Here is a 24,169-nt window from a genome sequence, read left to right as displayed (position 1 = left end):
TTTTTTGCTGGATCTCTGCGGAAAGGCTTCCAGTAGCTGTCTTACGTTACCATATTGATGAGGTCACTCAATGGTGGTCTTTTTTCCTTCTCTTTTTCTACTGCTAGGAATTTAGGTTGTTTAAGATTATTTGGGAATACAAGTACCATAGGTATAAATACCTACATTACATATTAAGTACTATTTTTCCTTTAAGTTTATTTTCTTGAGGGATATTCTACAAGCTGGAAAACATAGGATCAAACGTAAGGTTTTTATGGACCTTCTTACAAAATCGCCAAATTGCTCTTCTGAGGAAAATAAACATGTTTACAGATAGCTATATGATACTACTAAACCTCTTTCCTCAAAGTCCCACTAACATTGGGTTTTCATTATTTTTACTTATTTATTGCAGGTGAATAAGCATAAGTTTGTATCAAAAATGTGAATTTGCATTTATTTCACTGCTAATGAAATGGTATTACTTCTGCAAGTGACGATCCATTATCAGCACTTCCTCCTGGCTAATAAATTCATTTTCCTTGACCAGTTAGGGAGACGGTCAGCATTTTAAAGCAACATGTGATATTCACAATCTCTAAAGATTCACAGTCTGAGTTCTGTTTTGAAATTTCCTTCTTTGTAGCTGCTGGGCATTTATATGTCTCTAACTATGTAATGAGGCTAAGGATATTCTCAGATATTATAACCCATAGACTATTTTGTTTTAATTTGAATAGAATTAGGGTGCTAGAAGGGAAGGATAGAGAGATATCATCAGAACTGTCATCTGGCAATAATTTGGAATTGGTGGATATAAAATGTAATTTGAAACCCTCAGATATCACTGAGCCTCCATTCTTTGCTCAAAAGACTACAGGCACTGCTATAGGATGCTTCCACCGCACTTGCTCTCTTCATTCACTTCTCTCTAAGGGAAGAGGCATGATACTAAGTTGGTGAGTTGGGAGAAGATGCTTAGTGATCATGAGCAGCTCATGGCCCTGCCTTTACAAGTCTAGGTGAGGAAGTTCAATTCTGGTGAGGCCATATTCTCTAATTCTCTGTTATCATAATGAAGCAGGTATGTTTTATCTCAACAGGCCTAACTCCTATGTTCTACATCTAATTTGGTTCAGAACTCATAAGGATAAGAAAGAGGGGTTATTCATCAGCTGTCTAAAACCCCATGCCATTTGGTATGTGTAGTGGTTAAATGTAAAGGATACAGAACCATACCACATGGATTTATCCCTATCAGTTTCTTGTTATCTAGGTGATAGATATGGTATAGGGCTTCTCCGAACTTCAGGTTCCTCAACTATAAAAGGAAGATTATAATGGCATATACCTCAAAGAGTTGTTTAAAGCAGGGGTTGGCAAACTATGACTCACTAGGCCAAATCTGACACATTGCCTTTTTTGGTAAATAAAATTGTATGGGAACACAGCCATGTCCATTCATTTATGTATTGTCTATGGTTACTTTTGTGCTACAGCAGCAGAGTTGAATAATTGTGACAGAAACCATGTGGCCTTCAAAGCCTAAAATATTTACTACTCTTTACAGAAAACTTTCACCAATCCCTGGTTTAAAGGATTAAAATGAATTAAGCATGCAAAATGCAAAGCACTGTACCTAAAAAAGAAATGCTTAATAGGTATTAGTATTATTATCTATTGAGAGATAGTATATCTTAGTGGTTAAGAGTACTGATTCTATAGCAAGACAGCCTTGGTTCAAATTCTAGCTCTACCACTTATTAACTATGTCTTCTTAGGCAAGCCTCATAGTTTTCTGTGTCACAATTTATTAGTCCATAAAATGAGGATAATAGTACCTACCTCAGAATTATAATGAGGCTTAAATGATACTATACAAGCAAATTACTTACGACAGTACCTGTCACCAAAACAAATATTTGCTATCATCATCATCTTTATCATCATCATCAATTTCCTCCTACAGGATTCTAAATTATGAACTTATTTTGAATACTTGTTCATTATTCATACTAAATCTTAATTAATTCACATATTCATTCCGCAAATGTTAAGATGGTCAGAATGCCTCCAGAGATGCAGGCAAATTTTTGCGTGTCCCATCTCCTCAAATTTCCCAGTACAATCACCCCAAATCTGTGCTCTCAGGCAAAAGCCAAAATATCATGAGTTCTTGAAGTGAAAGCACCTCCTAAATCAGGTTAATTTGCATTAAACAAGCAGGAGGATCAGCATCTAGCTAGACCACGAAAAGGTTTTTGAACATCCATACCCTTAATTATAACTCTTGATAGAGTTCTCATAATTCAGGAATGGAATAAACAAAAAGTGATGAAAAAGAAGTTGGAATGTGAAGACGGTGGATGCCATACTTAACAGACAGAAAAAAAATTATATTTTGGAAATATCTAACCACATGAAACAGAACCAAGCATTAGGTAGTCCTGAATAGGTATTAGGAAAATTCAAGAAAAATTGAATCCATGGAACATTAAATGAAAAGATAGTAAATCCAGATAGAGACCTCTCTCTTTTACAAACATAAATAAAAGGGAAACTGATGAGATACAAGCAAACAAATTCATTAAAACATACAATTAAAATGACTGAAATTAAAAAACCTTATCAGCAAAGAAGAGAGTCCATACTGCAGAAAACTGAATCCGTGAGGAAAAATTCCAGGCATGCTTCCAGAATACGGTGAATTGGGGCAAAGAGGTAAAAATGAGGAATGGAGAAAAGGTGACAAGATACAGAGGTCAGAAAGCAGATACCCAACACTCCAGGGGAAGAAAAATAAAGTCCTAGAGTGGAATAACTGTAACCTCATAATTGAAAGACATGTCACAAGGGGATGGAATGTTTGAATTCAAAATCAATTAAAGAATCTAAACCTTAAAGAAAAAAAAAGAATTTTTTTTCCTAATAGTCAAATAATTTTTGAGGTAATGAACCAGGAAAATCTACTACAACTATTAAGTCAGGAAAAACAGGGAACATACAAACAATGAAAAATTAGGCTTACCACTGCAAGATTAAGTATTAGAGTAAATTGAGTCATGCCTATACTGTTTTAATGGGGAAACCTTATTACTCAGTAAATCAATAGGCAGGCAAAGTGAAATTCCTATGAAAAGGGAAGAGAAAGATATTCTCAGATATGCACATATGCAAAAAATATACCATAAATTTACTTTACAAAGAAAAAGTAAAACTTTTCTTCAGATTACCTCTAGCCAAGTAGGAGATGATTCAGCATTGAGAAACAAGAGTGAGGACACGATTGTATAGAAGGGCTAGAGATGAGTAATACAAATAATTAAACATAAAATGGAATTTTAAAATGATCTGAATATGTATGTTATGGGAATATATCTCAATAAAATAAAATAAAATGATCTGAATACGGTAATAAGACAGTGTAAATGTTCCAGAATTTTATATGGGGAAATAAAAACTGGAAAAGTAATATTTTTGTTTCCAATTAATGGGACACAGATGATTTTATGTGCAATGTACACATGTTCAAAGGACCACTTAGTGTGGTAAGTTAAATTATGTACCCCAACAAACACATGTCCATGTCCCTGTAGGTGGGAACCCATCACAAATGGGACTTTTCCAAGATGTTATTTTTGAAAAGTTGTGGCCAACTGATACAGGACAGCCCTCAATCTGGAATACTGGAGGCTTTATAAGGAGAACCTGGAAGTCACAGAAGCCAGAAAGGAATGGATATCACCATGTGACGGGAGGCAGAGATGAAAGCCAAGGATTCCCAAGGATGGCCGGCAGCCAGGGCAGAACGCTACAGACTCTGGGAGAAAGCAAGCCTTGCTGGTATTTTGATTTTGGATTTCTTCTAGTCTCAAAACCATGAGCCAACAAATTCCTGCTCTTAAGCCGAAATTGATCTGTGGTATTTGTGACAGCAGATCTGACAAACTAAGAAGCCTAGGAAATTTAATGTGATCCAAATCATAGAACAATATAGATAGAGCACAGACTGGACCTACTCATAGATAAATGCACAATACTAAACTTAAATTTAATACAAGTTCTATGTTAAAATAGTATTTTAGATCATAGTAAAAAATATTCTCTTGAGAAATTCAAGGATGGCTGAATATTAGAAAATCTGTTAACATAATTTAAGACTTTATTAATTCAAAGAAATAATTTTTCTGGCTACCAAAAATTTGATAAAATTAATCATCCAATCCTGATTTTTTTAAATTAATAAGTTAATAAAAATGAGAAATTAATAAAGAAGATATAGAACATTAATGTCAAACTAATAGCCATTTAACCAAATGCTGAAATACTTAGAGTCATTCTCATGTTGAAGTTAGGTTCATGATGAGAATGTTTATACAATTGTCATCATGAAACATTGTTCTGAAAGCTCTAGCCAACATCATAATATTAGAAAAAGAAGTCAGCCAAACTAAAATTCTATAAATGATATGATTGACTATCTAGAGAAACCAGGAAAAACTTCTTGGCTTTATAACAAGAAAGTTCAGTGAAGTCACCAAATAAATATTAAAAAAATCAAGAATTTTCCTATAGAACAAAGACAACCAGTTAGAAAAATATGATGAAAACTACTCCCATTTAAAGTAACAAGAAAATTTTAAATATTAAGATAAGAAGTCTTATGATGATATAGGCAGGATCTATATAAAAATGTTAAAAAGAAAAATCCCACCAATACTTCATTGATGAACATCAAAGAAGACTTTAATAAGTGGAGTAAGATACAAGATTTTGGAAAAATAATACAAAAAAATGGTCAATAGTCCAAAAATCTATTATGTTTGTGCAACTCAAGTTAAAAATCCCAGTATGTTAGATTATTGCAATTGACAACTATTATAGTGTTCCTCCGGGAAAATAAAGACGGGAAATTTTAAAACACATTTTTAATGAGATGGTACATGCAACATCATATATTTAAATAATAAATCCACAATATTGAAAACTATGTGTTCCTGGCAGGCAGATTAACAGAACAGAATATAAAAGCAAAAACATACCCAGGTATATGCACCTGTGTATACTATATAATAAACTGACATTACTAATCAGTGATAAAGGATGGATTATTTGGTAATTGTTAAAAGAAATGTTTAACGATTTGGAAATATGAAAGTAACCAATCGTTAAAAACGGAAAAGAAGGTAAGAATATTCGTTATAAATTTACCAACCTCAGTTTAATAACAAATAAATTCACATATTCACATAGCATACTGAGCTTGGTAGGTTTATCAAAAGTAAAAGAAACAAAGGAAAAGATTGATAAACATTCCACCTTCAAAATAAAACCTTCAATGCCAATAAACGACATAAGGACAATGAAAGTCAAATGGCAATATTGAAAAAATATTTGCAATATACATAACTAAAAAAAGTTGCATATCTTTAACCTAGAAATTGAAATAAAATTTAAATATAAAATTTGAAGAAAAACAAAAGGTAATTTAATAGAATAACAGGTAAAAGATAGGAACAGGAAATTCATACAAGAAGAAATACTAATGATGTAGAAGTATGCTTATCTATAGTATGAGATCATCCAATTATAAACTAAAACAACACTCCATTTTCACCTAAAAAATGGCAAATATTTTAACACATAAACAACCAGTGTTTATATAGGTGCAGGAAAAGCGGGATTCTCATACATTGTTGTTGAGAGTATTAGAGGGGATTTCATGGGGGATAAAAATTAGGATATTTCACCAAAACATTGATAGTGGTTTTCCATAGATAGTCAGATCAGGAGTGAATGAAGATTGTGGTGAGGAGGGGCTTTATTGTATTTTCTAAATTATATTTCCTCATTCAGAAAAATAAAATGGCACCTTTTAAAAAGAAAAATCAAATATCTCTTTAATTTAAAAACATTATTTTTTCAAAGTTTATTTAGGGTTTTTTTTAAAAAAGTAATGTTGTCCAATCAAATGTAAAGAGTACAAACTAACTTAGGTTGGATAAGTGCTAAGGGAAGTCCAGGTTAACACGATGGGACTACAATTTAGGAGAATAAGTGACATATTGAGCTACTGCTGAGGCACGGCTCTGAAACTCTGAGCGTTCCATTGTTATTAATGGAGGGACAAATGGAGTTGGGGAACTCAACTGAGAAGAGCAAGAGGCAATGCAGAGATACAAATTAACATGAACAGCGGCTGATTTGGCAAAACTGTTAAATGACTTTGCAAAAGACCTGTCACAATGGATAAACGGCACTTCCTGCAGAAGCAGCTTAGCATTCCTGCAGTGAACACACAATTATCTCCAGGGATAAGGCTGAGAGGAAGGAGAAGGAAAGAGGAAGGGGAAGAAGATCAAAAGACACCTTAATAAGTCAACAGACATTTCTTAAATGAGGAACAACCAGGAAGAAAAAACTGTAAAAGAAAAACCAACATAAATAATGCATCACGGACTTTATTTTAAGCTTCAGCCACTCGGCAAACACCCATCATTTCTGCTCTTTTCTGCTCATGAAAAATGATAAGTTGCTCAATGGAGTCAACTACATTCTAATTGTTTTTGTGGTAAATGAGGCATCAAACCTATTGTCAAAAAACATGATGTCCACAGTGTACAGCCACACTTTGTCTTTCTAGCAAATCACTCTCAGGGGTAAAGCTGTCTGTGGAGCCTAGAAGACTCCAAGTACCCTGTCCGAGCATTTCTTTAAGACAGGCATGAAGGCAAAACCACCTTTTTTCCTAGTATTTCCTTCTGCACAACAGAAAAGAATCCACCTGAAGGGCAGTGGGAACCGTATTACACTGACTGACAGCAACGCTTTGGAGGAAAAGATGGGAGGTCTCCCCTTTAAAACTTATAGAGAGGTGTGTTGACAAAAATTAGTCACATTCTTCATATTGTAATAAGGACCTTGGTGCTAACAAAGCATCTAAGCTTCCCTCTGCTGATTATTATATCTCATGATATTATCTTATTCATCAGAAACTAATCAAAGGGTACTCAAACAGCCCATTGCTGGTTTCAAACCAATAGATTTTATGCTCTCAATTTCCTCTCTGCCATCCTTTAATGAATATGAGTTCACTGGCTAGAATATTTTAGGATGAAGAAATTTTCAGGGTGATTTTCATTTCAACCATGTGGTCTTCCCATCCTTTCAGCAGGAACCGCAGTTTGTTTTGGTCAACTGCCTCATAATACATTGGAAAATATATTATGATACAAATGCTTGTGTGAAATAGGCAATATCCTTCCTGATATCCTTCACCAGACTTCACATCTCCCAAATTTAATTCCAATCTACTCAAAAACACATTGATCACATTCCAGGTGCAGGTTGCTGCCCTAAAGAAGCTATGTCAGCTTAATAAGGGTTGGAGGTCACAGGAGGTTTAGAGTTGTAGCTTTGGTGTCCTTGGGCTGGTTGCAACTGAAAAATTAATATTTGGTTGCATGAATTGGGATGGGAGAGATGGGGGGGGTAACACTATCTACTTATGATAACCCACACGGCAACCATCCATCCACTTTGGAGCCTGACATGGAATTCTTGAGACTTGAATTAGAAAAGGCACTTCTTTGATAGATTCCTTTTTGTTCCAGTTTATAGGCAACTAATACTTACGGCATTGGATCAAACAGACAAGCACAATTAATTCAGGGAAAGCAAGCAATGCCAGTTCTGTTCAATCTGCCCTCAATGAGCAGCAGAGGAGAGGGAAGGGAAGAAAAAAAAGGAAAGAGAGAGAAAAAGCAGGCATGTCTGCACCCAAGATAGCTTAAAAAAGGAAAAGATGAAATGGCAAGTTGAAATATATATCCTGGCAGGTGGAAGTGCTTGCCATCACGAGGAGAGGCTGAGACAACACAATGATAGCAAACACGCCAAGCATTCAGGGACTGAGGTGGGTTGAAGGAAGCAGGGGCAGACGGAAGTGGCTGTGATGTCAAAACAAGAGAAATAATCAGCAACATCTCTAGGGAAGAAAGATGTCTGGATTTACTTAAGTCCCCATAGTCTATGATCTATAGCACTGTGTGATGAGCAAGTTAATTACTGCATTTAAGTAATTAAGTTTCGGAGAAACCAGTACCTTGCAAAGCAATTTTAATTTACGCTGCTAGATCTTTCTAGGCTTGACTGGCCGTTTGGTGAGAATTAGCACTAGAACAGCACAAGCCAACAGTGGCAGGAGGAAAATAAATGGAAATGAACTAGAAATAAGATAGCCCCATATTAATGACTTTCTCTCTGCCCTTGGACACGAAGTGCATGATGAGATGTTTCCTCACTTGCCAGCAGACACTTCTTCCCTCAAAAACTCCATTTTCCCATCTATTCCATTGCTCAAAGTGTGGGCGATGACTTAGCTTTCTTTGACTTTTCTTGATCCTCTCTCTTCTCACATGGCCACTCTTTCTTCCCTTTTCACCCACTGAATTTGTTTTGGACAAGTCTAAAATAGTTGTCAAAAGAAAGGGGTACCCCAAGAGCTCATTTGAGTAATGTGAACTTAGGAACTCACTACTTCTTTTTCTTGTTTTTAGGGCATCTGATGCCATTTTTATTTTGATTTTTTTTCTCTCTTGTAAGTTTTTTTTTTCCCATTTTTTTGGAAATATATACACATTCCATACAATCATCCATGGTGTACAATCAACTGTTCACAGTATCATCATATAGTTATGCATTTGTCACCCCAATCCATTTTTGAACATTTTCCTTACATCAGAAAGAATCAGAATAAGAATTTAAAAAAAAAAAGTAGAAAAGAACACTCAAAACATCCCCCCATCCCACCCTATTTTTCATTTAGTTTTTGTTCCCATTTTTCTACTTATCCATCCATACACTAGATAAAGGGAGTGCAATCCACAGGGTTTTCACAATCACACTGTCACCCCTTGTAAGCTACATTTTTATAAAGTCATCTTCAAGGGTCCAGGCTACTGCATTGGAGTTTGATAGTTTCAGGTATTTACGTCTAGCTATTCTAATACATTAAAACCTAAAAAGTGTTATCTATATAGTGTGTAAGAAGGTCCACCAGAGTGACCTCTTGACTCCATTTGAAATCTCTCAGCCACTGAAACTTTATTTTGTTTCATTTCATATCCCCCTTTTGGTCAAGAAGATGTTCTCAATCCCACAATGCCAGGTCCAGGTTCATCCCTGGGAATCATATCCTGCGTTGCCAGAGAGATTTATATCCCTGGGAGTCAGGTCCCACGTAGTGGGGTGAGAACTCACTACTTTTTAAGTCAAGCCCTTGATCTTGAGGCTTGCTCTTCTGACAATTCTGGTTGTAAAGGGAAAGCTAAGCCCACCTTCAATCATGCCTAGGAGTCACCTCCAGAGAACCTCTTTTGTTGCTCAAATGTGGACTTTCCCTCTCTAAGCCCAACTCTGCAAATAAATTCAACACCCTCCCCCTGATATGGGACAGAACTCCTGAAGTGAATGAGTCTCCTTGGAGATGTGGATCACAGATCCAGGAATGAGCCTGACCCTGACATCGAGGGGGGTGAGAATGCCTTTTTGACCAAAAGGGGGAAAAGACAGACAACAAAATAAGGTTTCAGTGGCTAAGAGATTTCAAACAGAGTTGAGAGGCTGTCCTGGAAGTTACTCCTGTTCAGGCTTCAGTGAGATATGCCAAATAACCACAGTATAAGCCCAAGACAACTGTAGACCTGAAAACCCTAAAGAATACCCTAGCCGAGACTCTATAAAAAAGTGTCACTCACTAAGTTTATTCTTCAGAAACTTAAATCCTACAGAGAGCTCCTATGTCAGCTAAGTCCCAAAACCCAGAGGAAATAGCTTCTTCAAAAACATCAACCAGATGTGCCCCCTTTTCCCATAATATCAACATCCCTTTTCAACATGAACAAGTCAGGGTGGTCACTGCCTAGACATCCCTGAAGTTCAGAAAAGTGATTAAAGGAGAGGAAGGGGTAGCAACAAACAACATGGAATTTAACAAAGGGTTATGAATACTGTTTTTTTCTTAGTTGCTAGGGTATTAGAATAGCTAGAAGGCAAGAACGGATATGGTGGAACCGAACTCACAGCATTCTTTGAAATTTGCTCCATAGCTACTTGTTAAATTGTAATTTGACAGCTATAACCTTTTTGTATATATTTTATACTATTTTACAATAAGGAAATAACTGATATTATGGTACTGTAACTCATAACATTTTGGAAATTTCCTATATAACTACTTGCTCAATTGTACTTTGAAAGTTATTACCTTTTTGCATATATGTTATATTTCACAATAAGAAAATAACTGAAATTCTGAATAACTAATTCACAAAAAATAAAAATTACCTTATAAAGTGAACAAAAAAGAAGTAATATTAACATATTCCTTATCCCCAAGTGCCTAGATATTGGCAGTGATGTTACTTTTCTCGCTGAATAATGGCTCTAAAATACCTGCATACATATAAACACCTAACTGGCAGATACATAAGCAAAATTTATTAATGATACATATTTATAATTATATATAACTTTATATTTGCATACATATGTACAAGAAAGTAGCATCCTCCTTGTCTTGAGCAGCAAGTAAGAATGTCCCAAGTCTGGCTCACCAACAGAGAATTACCGTACTTACCTTCATTTGGTAGCTCCCCAGGATATTTTCTTTGTCAGAGATCCCTAGGTCCACTTGACTATCATTCCCAAGATATTCTGAAGTGGGAGCAGGAAGGTCCCACTTTTCCCCAACACCCCTATGAGCATCTTACCACTGCAGGTGGTGGTCCAGAGCCTCCTCCTCAGTGTTCAGCAGAACTGCTGCACGGGTCAGGAGCTGATGGCTGCAGCTTATGGATCTGAGTTCCAACATAAGGAGACCCAAGCAGAACATGGCTCCCATCTCTTCCAGTTCACTGGTACCAAACTGTAGACCCTGCCAGTTAAACAAAATAGTCAGCAATGAGCATATGATGTAAACTGGGTGGTGACAATTTGAGACTGGGAAGGACTTCTGGACACATGCCTATCACATAAATTGAGAACTTAATAGGATGTACTTAGTCACTGACCTACATGTTTTGTTATATGCTTCGTAACCCACATATTAGATTGGTGGTACTTCGTCTGCATTACATCCACATCCAGGGTTCCCCAGAAGAAACCCCCAAGACAACCATGAGCTGGTAGGGGGCAGAGAAGAGCAGGAGGTGGGTGGAAGTCTATGAGTCACTTCAGTTAGAGCAGCAATGCTTCTGGTTCTTTTTATTTTATTATTTTTTTATATCAGGGTTCCAATTAAGACTGCATTGGAAAAAAAAGGGTTTCACTGTGAAAACAGATGTGTTTAAGCAATCTTAGTAAGAGATAACCTTTCGCTCCCTAAATTTATCAACCAATGGAGAAGAGTGGGGGAATGCTTCAAATATAAATGTTGACACTTAAAAAAATTAAACATCTATAAAAAAACTTTTCTTTAGAACCGCTTATTTGGCTGTACTGAAATACTACATGAAAGCAAAGTCATGACCTTTTATATACAGTATGATCTATGAAAGAAAAGATAATAACAATTTTTAAAACTTTACTGAGCACTTACTAAGAGCCAGATATTGTTCCAAGTCCTTTTTTTGCATTAACTCAATGAATCCTTACCAAAGCCCTATGAGACAGATAGTTTGTTTCCATACAATAGATAAGGAGATTCAGCCACACAGACTCAGGTAACTCAGCCAAGGCCTCAGTTAGTAAGTAGTAGAGGCTGTGTAACTGAATTCTGGCTTGAATACTCTACATAAAGTACTATCCATATACTAGGACAGAGTGCATTATGTGGTGAGACAGAAAGTGCATGGCTTTTAAAATTAAATTGGAATTGGGTTTGAATCCTGCTTTCACCATTTTCTGGCTGTATGATCTCAGACTTGTTAAATTTTATTAGCCTGAATTTTCTCAGCTCTAAAATGGGATCACAAATCTTCCTTCCAGATACCTAAGCATCTGGAATAAACTGGGTCCAAATAATGACATATGGTGGAGGACAGAGATTGGGGCAGTAGGAACTCAAAAAGATTGGTAATGAATCCTGGAGGAAAAGCAAGTTTGCAAAGTGAGGAGTCTTAAGCATCACAAAAGAATTGCTAGGTAAAAAGATAAAAGAAGTATAAAGTCTTCATGTTTATTTCAGCTATTTGAAAATTTGATTTGTTGCATGTTTTGACACCTGCTTTCCTAAAGAAAGGAGACAGTTGAGAGCTGAGGGAAGTCTGTTCCTCATAAGCAGTGGAAGGGGAAAGACAGATGCTTAGCCAGTTATTTTTCTTAAGTCAATAGAAAAAAGATCATATTTTAAAGAGACAGAAAAAGCTCAGTGTCTTTTCAAGTGCTGAAGCTGCAAGGCCTAATTCTTTTACCCACCCTGCTTTCCTGACTGCTTTTCTTCATTCTAGAATGTCTGGATTGGTTGGAAAAAAATGAAGTGAAGGTTACACTCTCCTCCTCTATCGGCTACCTTCCTGGTGGCAAGGGAGAGATGACAAAGAAATAAAAGACGCTCTGGCCCCACAAGTGTATATATACCTTATACACATTTGTAATCTCAATATCTAGCAGAGTACTTCACAGGTGCTTTGTAAAGGTCAAAAAGAAGGGTGAATCCTTGAGAGAAATCATTCTCACGGTATGCGCCATATTATTAGCTCAGGGCAATTCCTTCATACCATACTTCTACACAGTAATGAAATGATAATGTTTTTGTAATGCAAAAAATATTTCCGTTTCCCATATATTGGCCCTCTTATTTCAGGCAATGGTTGGTATTATAAAAAGATTAGTCTAGAAGATCTCAATTAAAGGAACTTGTATGGTTATTGGCTGTTGGTCTTAAGAAAGTTACCTATTCCATTTTCCCCTCCACTATGAATCTCTGTTTACTACTCTATTCATTTTACCTTATATGGTATCATAAATACTTGTTTATATGAATGTTCTCTTTACCATCATCTCTCAGTCAGGAAGTGAAATCCTCAAAGGCACTAAGAAATATTTGTTTTTTTTTATTTAACTTTTTACCCTTGGCATGGACCACATAGTCTGTCATCTAGCACATCATCAATATATGATAAATGGATAGACGGCTATAAATTGGTAGATATGGAGAGACATGGATGGATTGTCTCTTAGATACATATTGTATTTATCAAGTGAAACTTGATGTCTCTGGGTAGTGAGTGCATGAATTTCTTAAAATTATGTTCTCCAATAGTCAAATGTCATGAATATTATTTTTTTACCCAAGGAGAATAATATCTCTGGATATGGTCAAGGAATAGGTCAATAAAATTCAGAAATCCTGACCTCTACTTTGGTAAGGTATCATGAGTTCACAGTAGAAAGGTTATAAATAGTCAGTTTAGAAATAGTTTAAAAGTGAGGTTTATTAAAATAGAGAATCAAGTCTCCTCCACCTTATAGCTCAGATACATTAATTAGAATTTTTTTTCCACAATTACAGAAAACTTGACTGTAGTTGTTTAAACAATGGAGTTCTATTTCTTACATGTAATGAAGTTCATGACATTATTTCAGTAGCTTAACAAAATCAGGGCCACTTTGTCTGCCAGCTGTGCTCTAGCCAGTATATATATTCATTCAAGGAAGGAAAAAGAGAAAATGGGGGAAGGAGGCACCAACAGACTCCTGCTTAAATTTTATCAGCCACTAACTTTGCAATAGAGCCACCTCCAGCTCTAAGAAGGTCTGGGAACTGAGTGTTTTCGTTTGTTCAGTCTCTTTAAAGAGACAGGTAAGAGAAAAGAAAATTAGAAATGAATTTTGGTTGAGTCAACAAACAATGTCTGCCACACATGGGTATTTAGATCCAAGACTGCTAGAACGAATATGTACCTATCCAGGCATCTTATAAGCACAACTCTTTACATGTTTGTTTGTTGGTTTCAACTTTTACCAATAAGCTACCCCCCCAAAAGTAAAATACACATATGCATTTGACTCTGAAATTGACTACCAGTCTTACCATCACATAATTTTTAAATATCATCGTGTGAAAAATACATATCTTATTGCAAATTGTTATTTATTGGTAAGTCAAACATAGATTCCATAACATATAAGTTTTAAAAGTATAAGTACTGATAACTGATGAGCAAAAAAAAGAAAAAACAAACAATAAACAAACATGGGAAAATATTCCGTTTCATTATTTAAATAAAAGTGCTCTGTACACCCAGCAAATTGGCAGATACACATTCAAATTTATAATATATAATGTAACCCTAATGCTAAAGCTAGCACACATCAAAATGCCTGGCAGAGTATAAATTGATTCATACATTTCAGGTAATAGCTCAATGACATTTGGCACAGTAATGCCACTTCTGAGAATTTTTCCTAAAAACTAATTCAAAATAGGAGTGAATTTATATGCATAAAAAATTTATATTATTTCAGTGTTATAAATAATAATTAAAATTTGTGGTGAACAAAACTCCAAATGCCTATCTAATAAAGGAAGAATGGTTAAGGAAATTACAATGAAACAAATTTGGTGGGATATAATGGTATATTAAAATGATAATTATAAAGACCATTTAGAAATATGGAAAATGCTTATTATTTAATCAGTGACAAAAACAAAAGCAAAGATGCAAATATGATTTCTGGTAAGGTTTGACATTGGAAGCAGAAGCAGCTAATTCCCCTTCCAGACTTTATTGCTATGACTCAAGAATAGGATATACAAAATTTGCTAGGAGAGGGGACTTTGTAATCTTATCAGTAGAGGCATGTTCGTACCAAAAACTTTAAGGAGTTAAGACTATCTCCTGGGGAAAAAGTAAAGAAATAGTATGCTAACAAATTAATGGTAGAATGCCCTTTAGCAGTTTTTAAGTAATTCTCATGCCTTTGATAATCTCAAGTAATGTGCATTTATTTTATTTATTTTACTTGGAATTTGTTGGGCTTTATTACTCGAAATATTGGTGTCTTTTATCAATTCTAGAAGATGTCACCCATTTCTGTTTGAATATCACCTATCTTGCATTCTCTGACAAGGAAATTAAAGATGAGAATAAAATTCCTACTAAACTTGTATTACTTCTTTTTACTCTGTTCTCCATCTCTCTTAACCTTACTACCATATTTTCTATTTCCGTATTTCACTGCAATAAATTCTGAATAACTTTTTCATATCATTTCTTTTTAATAATTCTCTCTCCAGTTGTTTTGAATCTGCTCTTTGATTCATCCATGTCAAAAAAAGTATCTCTAAAACATTATAAACATAGACATTTTAAATTTTATACCTGATTATTCCTGCATCTGCAGTCTTTGTCGGTGTGATTCCATAGTTAGTTTTTACTGTTGACTGTCAATAACTTAGGCTTGTTTACTTATTTATTTTTTAAATTTTATATCCACATTTTTTTTTATCTTTGAAGAAAGTCTTGGTGGATTGGTTTTAATATTCGCTCCTCCAGAGAGAATTTGTGTTTCCTCTGCTAGGTGTTTGGAGACATTATCAATCAGGAATCATTAAACACTAAGATTTTGGCTTGAGGCTTTTGGGCTACATCATACATTTAAATTATTACTCCAAACCTGCTAGAAGAGAGGGTTTGTGTTTAGAATTATCAATGAAGTTTTTTCCAGTATTTTCTGCTCTCCCCAATGCCTGCGTTGAAGTCAAGTGTCCCCACCTTTTCCCTTCCCAGACCATGATTTCACTAGTTGGTTCACTGCGGTTGTCACCTTTGGATGTCTTGGCTTTGTGTGGTGATCTCCAATCAGTCCTCAATCCTTGCATGGGCTAAATTTTTGGTCCCGAAACCCAAGTTATAAGCAGACAGGGATTAGTATCTTCCCCAAAAGATCTACAACAACCTCTGGAAGTCCATCTGTTTTTATAAAACTGGGCATCATTGAACACCATCTGTAAAAATACTCAGAGAGAGGATATTAAACCTATGAAGAAATACTGAAGTGCCAAAAAAGGAGTTGGGGCACTCTCTGACACCACCAGACAAATGTCATTTTATGAAATACATTTATTGCCAGAAATGGAAAAATATAGGAAATTTCTTGTTTACATTCTCTGTAAGAATCAAGAGCATATTGTATTGGACAAAGTTTAGCAAGGGGCATGAAAAGAGAGTAATAAGAGATCAGAAGAGACTGTACTATTGAGCTGGAAAATACAATTTCTATATTAAAAGCCAAAACAGAGAGTTAACAGATTGCTCAACGCAGAAAATGAAATCCATTACATAAAAGACATCTTCAAAGAGTTCTCCAATATCTCAAGGTAAAAATAGATTAAAATAATGAACTAAATATATGAATAATAAAGGTGGAACAGATTAAGGAAAAGTAGACCTACTCCTATTTATTATTTCCGACTCAGATGAGGTTGTCATAATAAAAGCAAGAGGAAGGAACAGGAGAGAAAGGGGAGTAGGAGTAGGAAGAGAAAACTTCCCTGTGTTCAAGAAAATATCTGAGTCCACAGATCTAATGGGGTCACCAAATATATAACATATAATTGATGTAAAAATGCATCAGGAGCTGTATAAATAAAAAATAAGTACCCCAAGGTTGTTCAAACTACTAAATACCAAAGATAGTAAAGCAGCATCTACAGAATTTTGAGGAGAAACCTAGAGAAGTGAAAGCATTAAATGCAAACCACACATAGATAAGGAAAAGTTCCATAATTCAGTTAAAAATATTAGCATAGCCCCAATACCACAAACTGATTATTTCAGCATATAAAACAAAACAAAACAATCTCATATGTATGTGTGTGGACGTGTGTGTGTATACATATGAAATTTCAATTAAAGAAAAGGTTGATAAGTTCAGAAATAGGAATATATAAAAAGAATTATACAACATGATCTAAGGAGCATTTTTCCTAAGAATGACACAGAGATGGTACCATTAGGAAATCTACTAACATAAATGCTAAAGCACCAATAGAACAAAGAGCAGAGGTGAACAAAACAGGATCTTCTTGGTGGATGCTGAAGAGACCTTTCATGAAATTCAGCATCCATTTCTGACATGATTCTTGGTATCTGAAGCCTGCCAGACACTTTCAGAACCTGAAAGCCATCATGGCATGGAGGATATAAGCACAGGCTCTGGGGTCCAGATTGCTGGGCTTGGATCCCAGGCCTGCAGCTTACCAACCGCAAGATACTGAGGAAGTCATTTGACCTCTCAGTGTCTCAGTTTTCTCATCTGTAAAATGGAATAATAATAATAATGCCTACTTCATGGGGCTGCTAAGATAATTTAGTGAGTTAACATATGTAAAACATTTAGATCAATACTTGGCCCTTGAACATTATATAAGTTTTGCACATATTATATAAATATATAATGCATATCAGTATAAAAATATTTGTTATTATTGATAATAACAGCAAATGCTTATATAAAACCAATCAACAAATTCATACTTGATGGTAACACCAAGGTCTTATTAAAATTAGGGCAAAAACAAGAATACTTGTCTTCACTATGTATATTTACCATTATTTGACAAGTTCCACACAACTCAGTAAGAAAAAATGGCCGCATATTAAAAAGGAAGGAACCACATTATCATTATTTGAAGACTGATTGTGTAGCAAAACAAACCAGAAGAATCAACTGTAACAGAAAATCCATTAGATGTAAGGCAAGAATTGGGTAAGTGGACAGGTTACAAATTAAATATATGAAAATCAATTTTCTTTCTATGTGCCAACAAAATAAGTTAGTAAATGTAATAAAAGTTCCATTCACAATAGCAACACAACTATAAATTATCTATGAATGGAATTAATAATAAATAGCCCAGGGTTATATGATAAAAATACCAGAGAGATAATGAAAATTTAAATAAATGAAGAAATATGCTGAATTCTAGAGAAACAACATTCAATAATGGGCAATATCAATTCTCCTCATATTTGTCTATGAAAGCAAAGGAAATCAAAACACAATGAGGATTTTCCAACTTAGTAAACTAATTCCACTTTAAAAGAATGCATGGCAAGAATATCTAAGAATAACGTTGGAATAAAGAATAAGGACTGTGGTTTTCTTACAGATATGGAAAAGCTCTTATACAGTTAGAGTATTTAAAACTTCATGGTGCAAAAGAAGACAAGCAGATCAAGGGAAGAGTATAGAAAGCACAAGATAAAACCCTGAAATCTTTAAGAATTTGTATGTATTATAGGAGCTTTTCAAATCAGCCAGAAATGGATTTTGATGACAAGAAAGCAAAAGCAACTGGTTAACAGTCGAGGGAAAAATGTCACCACAAACATAAAAGTCCATATGATTAAAGGGTTAAATGCTCAAATAATTAAGCCATAAGAAAGCAGAATAAATTCATAATTTTATCATATTTTTTATCATCTCCAAACCAGGGAAAGGTCTTTCAATGCAATCCTCAAAGTTCTGAAGAAACCATAGAGGAAAATAGTAATGATTGACTAAATAAAATTTAAAGACATCTGAATGCCTTAAATACCATCAACTAAACTGAAATGTATCCAACAGAATAAATATAATTGCAATGAATGAAAAAATAAGCTTCATTTGGATGTAAAGTGCAAATGAGTAAAAAAAATAGCATGATTTTCTTCCTAATTCAGACTTACCCTCTACCCTTAAATTATAATGCTCTGTTGGCAAAGAAGCTGGAAACAGGTACTATCATATTCTGTTATTGGTGGAATTACATATCACTGCAGTATTTCAAAGGACAATTTGGAAATATATTTCAAAAGCCTTAAAATCTTTAAGCTCTTGGAGTTAACATTTCAAATTTCAGATATTCATCCTAAGAAAATAATAACATAATGAGCAACAGAAAAAATCCCAAACGTGTACTACTACATTACTAGTTAAATAAACTTGAGTGTATTCTCCTCCTGGAATATTAAATAGCATGATGTTTTTGAATAGGAAATGCCATGGGAATATATACAGTATATCCATTATGATCACAATTTTATTTTCAAAAATTTCAAATGATAGAAATGCTCTAAAATGTTAACACTGGTCAGCAATGCATGATGAAGTTATAGGATTTAAATTTTTTCTTTGTGCATTTTCCTTTATTTTAATCACAAAAAATAGGTAATAATGCTTTTTCCACTTATATTTTCTTAAGCAATTCATGTAAGCTTGGAAAAAGTAATATATCTAAATAAATAAATAATTTTATAAAATAGGTGGTTTAAATTTTGTAAGTAAAATTAAATTTAATTTCTGTACATTGTAAGTTAAATTAAATTTGAATTAAATCACTTGATTCAAATATTTGACAATGACAAATGGCAAGGGAAAAAGCAGGTGAGACATTAGTTTCTTGATATCTGCTTCTTCCTCCATATTCACAATCTGACATCCCCTAAATTCTCCTTAACTTCTTTTGGGTCACTAGGCCTGGGTCTATTTTTCTTTTGGAATAAACATCCTGTAATTTAAAATCTAGCTTTAAAGATATAGCAAGGAGAAATCTATTCCCATGGTACTGACCCTAGACACATTTCAGAATCTTCACAAGGTGCCCAGCCTGAGTTGAGAGATGTGACTTTTGGAGTTTTAAACAGGTTTGGAGAGGCTCTAAACAGGAATTACATTCATGCACCTGGACACAGACTCAGCAGAGAAGTTAAAACTGAGCCAATCCAGCCATGCAGACATGGGAACCCTAACAAGCAGCAGAGAAGAAAGCAAGTGGGCTGGTGGATGGGCTCACCTCCTGCTTATCGACTCCATCAAATAGACTCTAATGCCTTCATGCTGAGGACTGAATCAATCACTAAACATGTTGGTGTCCCTGCCAGTCTCCATCTGATGGGCTCATTCTATACAAAGCCCCCTCTGTGCCCCTACTTTCAGCCTAGGTTTCTTAATCCATTACTGATGGTTGTTTCCTTAGTAACTGCAAAAAGGCCCCTATATTCAATAGAACAGCAGGTCTGAAGGTGTGGGCTAGATTTCAAATTGGTCTTTCATTTCTGCTGGACCTTCCCTGGGTTTTTATTGGTGAATTTGTATCTAAGCCATGAATGACCACTGCGGACAGCTATGCCCTCTGTGATTGCCTTTCTTCATCTTTCTGGGCCACACACATGAGGATAAATGTGAATCAGAGACCATACCATTCAGTAGGTTAGAGTTTTAGCACAGAGAGAGATCTTATCAAGCTTAACTCTCCATTTTATAGATGAATAAACCAGCAATGCTTTGTACAAGGTGATGTAGTTAAGTACCAGTAGAGCCAGCATTACAAATAATATTCTGCTGACTGTAACCAAGTGCCTGCTTCAATACACGAGACTTTAAACATCACATATATATTTAAGAAAAGCTTTGGAGATTGGGAGGTCACGCTTTCTCATGGTTATGAACCCCAGAAGTCCTACCTTTCCAGATTTCCCGGTCTCTTTCTCGTAGCTCCACTAAAAACCCTTGAGGCTCGCTCACTCAGTGTGTCATCAGCAACATGCACAAGCCCAGCCTTGGTCAGAGTAAGCTATGCCCCTACTTCTCTATTTCTATCCCCTGTCCCCTGCACTCATCTTCTCTGGCCCTCTGATCCCTCAGCTCTGCCCCTTGGCTTCTGAAACTTACCTCTGGCTATCCTTAATTGATAACTAGCAAAGTAAACCTCTCTAGCCCTGACTCTGTGGGCTCTCCCAGACCTAGTTTGAACTGCCCTTTAGTTCCACAGATCAGACCTGCGGAGAGGTACTGTAGGTTATAGAGAACATTTTTTTTTTTTTACTTTTATTTTCATTCTTATTCTTATTTTTATTACTTTGAGTAATGAAAATGTTCAAAAATTCATTTATGGTGATGAATGCACAACTAAACGATGATACTGTGAACAGTTGATTGTACGCTATAGACAACATTTTGAGAAACTGATCTAACAAGGATAATGACCAATTAAAACAGATGTTGGCCATAGCAATGGAGTAGAGTCATGTGTTGCTAGGCTTTAACCCTTTAGTTTCTGGATCTCAATGAGGAACTAGGGGGATCATGGAAATAGTGTGGGGGAGAAAAAGACAATGAAGAGGTGGGTGGGGGCTTAACTTGCTGGGCATGAGGCAGTGACTGTTAACCTACAGGTATGAAATTATTTTAATACACTAACAATTAGCACAGCCATACTGGTGCACACCAGCGAAAAATCAGCTGTAACCCTAACCCAGGCCACCAGGACTCACACAAGCCCAGCCAAGTGTCCCAGTCTCCTTGTCAGAGGAGAGATAGGAAACACAAATCAAGACTATCTTCAGAAAAGCAGAATAACATTGAAGTGAAACTGCAGCTCCCAATGTTCTTATAGATGTGATGTCTACCAGGAGAGTGATCTACCAGACTTTCCTTCACAGGTCATGCTGGAGAACTAGTAGTTGTTGCTGGGGTGAGCAGCTTGATGATACTCAAGTCTACTGCTTCTCACAATAGGGCCCCCAAACGAATGTCCACCGGTGACCTGTTTGTGAACTCTTATCTGTGATGAAATAAGAGGTCTGAGCCTAAATGTAAGTCAATTATATAACTAAGCAGGTTTTGAGTTCAGCTGACTTTATCAATGAAGGAGGCATTGAGTTCATTCATATTCTGGTGCAAGCTCCTTACATCATCAGAGCAACAAATGGGTCAGTAGTTCATTGACTAGATACTTTGAATATACCCCCCAATAAGGACTCTTTACTTTGAGTAGTGCAAAGATAATCTTCTGGAAGTAAGAGAGACGTGGGTCCAATTCCCACCTCTGCCACATCCCATCCAAATGGCCATGTTCACATTATGTAACCTCTCAAAACTCAATTTCCTTGACCTTAAAATGGGAAAATATTACCGACCTCTTCAGCACTGCCATGAAAATTAAATGATACATGATGTGCACATGAACACAGAGACATAGAGGCACACAGTAAGTGCTCCCTAAACGAGAACTGCAGGCCATTTTATCACAGGCAATATCACATACAAGTGCATGTTTATGCAAAAATATGCATATATAAATACCACCCATCATTGCTTAATTCAGATTCTCTTCCTTCCAACTGAAAGTCTTTGTTTTCCTCTGATTTTACCTGGTCAATTTGATATGGAAAAAACACAGCGAGGCAAAACGTTGAGCGCAGAAATTTAAGAGGCTCGAGCTTTTATCTATATAAGTAAAGCTATTGAATAAGGTGAGATGAAAATAATATTCTTAGTATATATAATCTATATTAAAAGTGGAAGTTGAGTTGAATAAAGAAAATTCAGAGCATGGAACAGAGAAGAGAGTAATCTTCCCCACTGAAAAAGTGGTTTGAAAAGTTGGACAAGGCAGTCAGAGAGTGAGCTACAGGAAGATGACAGTCTCAGAGGAAACAGAGGCCCTTCTTGGGGAACACTGCACTCTAATGAGACCTCAGCATCATCACCCAGACACCTAGATCAGTTTATTTGGGGACCATTTGCTTGCTCTAACCAAAATGTTTTTAACCAAGTTTCACCAACCAATAGCGGTTAGTTGACAATTGAGAATTCCCCTCCAAACACATGCAAGTTTGTATGTAGGCGTCTTTCAGGAGAAGGTGTCCCTGGTTTCTTCACAGGCACTTCTTTACAGACATACAACATGACTAGGTCAACATTAACACTGCCAGCAAAGAATTAGAAGTATCTACTATCTACTTACTCATCCAACAGACATTTGTTTAGCCCTGACCATATAGATGGCCTTGTACTAGGAATTGGGAAGAAAGAAGCATGGCCCCCAGTTCCAAGAGTGGCTTACATGCCTGCCACCCCCAAAAACTGTTGTCAAGGCTGTATCTCTTGGACAGTTTCTGGCACAGAGTGCAGCCTTTATTGTCCAAAGGTGAGCATTCAGAGGATCACAAAAAGGATAAGAAAAAACGTCAATCCTCAAGGCTTTTACAGCCCAGTATAGAAGGCAGGATATATGCTGAAAATGGGAGGCACATTGGTTGTTCAGAGGTTCCAATACTGTTCTCTTGCTTAGGCTGGACTTCAGAACGTATGAGCTTGTAGACATATTTTGTTTAGCAACTTTGCCTGTCCCTACACAGTGCTTTAAAGGTGGTATAACTAGGCAGGTATAGCAATATAAGTGGTTAAATAGATACTGTTTTACATTTCCCCAACCCCCTGAATTTATGTTTTCTGCCTGGCCCCTGTAGGTATTCATGTTCTGAGTATTTCACTATAATTCTCCTTTTTTGAAATTTTTATTATTTTCCTTCAAGCTTTGCTTGCCTGAATACTTTTGAGAGGGACAGAGTAGGGAGAAAACAAATAGAAATAGTAAGAGGAGCTAATATGCATTAAGGCCTGTAGATTTATGTGTGGCTATGGTTTGATGTTATGATCCAAAAGACAGTATCTGACCAAAGCAATATAGCAACTTCATATTTAGTCCAGTAAATGAGGCCTGACCAGACGTAAAGAAAAATCATAATTCAGGGCTTAGAAGCAATGGAATTGCTGTTTAAAATGCTCATATTGAGTCGATAAGTAAATTAAGAAATAATGGTTAATTTAAGAATGTTCAAACTGAAAAATCTCTAAGGAGACTTTATTAAAAACACTGGATTATTAACACCATTAACCTTAAGCAAAAACAAAAGATAATTTCTCAATCCTTCCAAAACTGTTCTGCTTTTGGGCAAATGATACATATTAAATCACAAATAGGTTTCAAAAGCTGATATGTGTCAATGTATTCTAAAGCATGCACACAATGGAAATGTAAAGTGTTTTGATTATTCTGAAAGGAAAATTAATGAATTAATTAGTTTGTTTCATAAATTCATGCATCTAAATCAGTTTTCCTGTGTGCAAAGCAATGAACGAGTGTTTTCCAGAGCTTCAAGTTTAGGTCCTGTCTCAGTTTCCCATGCCTGCTATAACAAAGCACCATAGACAGGTTGGCTTAAACAACAGAACAGAAACGCATTGTCTCACAGTTCTGGAGGCCAGGAGTCTGAAATCAAGGTGCCAAGGGGTTGTCAGGGCCATGCGTCCAAGAGGAGACTGTTCCATTCTGTCCCATGCCGCTCTCCTAGCTTCTGGTGGTTAGCCAAAAATCCATGGCAATCCTTGGTTGCTTGAGTTGGCAAAAACT

The 24,169-nt window shown here is 35.8% G+C and overlaps 1 protein-coding gene across 1 annotated transcript in view; it reads right to left on the bottom strand.

Moving 5' to 3' along the window:
- Positions 1–24,169, bottom strand: part of AGBL1 (ATP/GTP binding protein like 1) — a 1,004,372-nt gene that overhangs the window by 235,740 nt on the left and 744,463 nt on the right. Inside the window, exon 23 of the mRNA XM_037832989.1 lies at positions 10,758–10,918. Within this exon, the coding sequence (XP_037688917.1) occupies positions 10,758–10,918 (161 nt within the window). The remainder of the gene's footprint in view (positions 1–10,757; positions 10,919–24,169) is intronic.

This window comes from Choloepus didactylus, chromosome 4 (genome assembly GCF_015220235.1).
Source record: "Choloepus didactylus isolate mChoDid1 chromosome 4, mChoDid1.pri, whole genome shotgun sequence".
Taxonomy (NCBI): domain Eukaryota; kingdom Metazoa; phylum Chordata; class Mammalia; order Pilosa; family Megalonychidae; genus Choloepus; species Choloepus didactylus.
The sequence above is the reverse complement of the archived record's forward strand: the minus strand, read 5'-3'. Positions and strand labels throughout refer to the sequence as shown.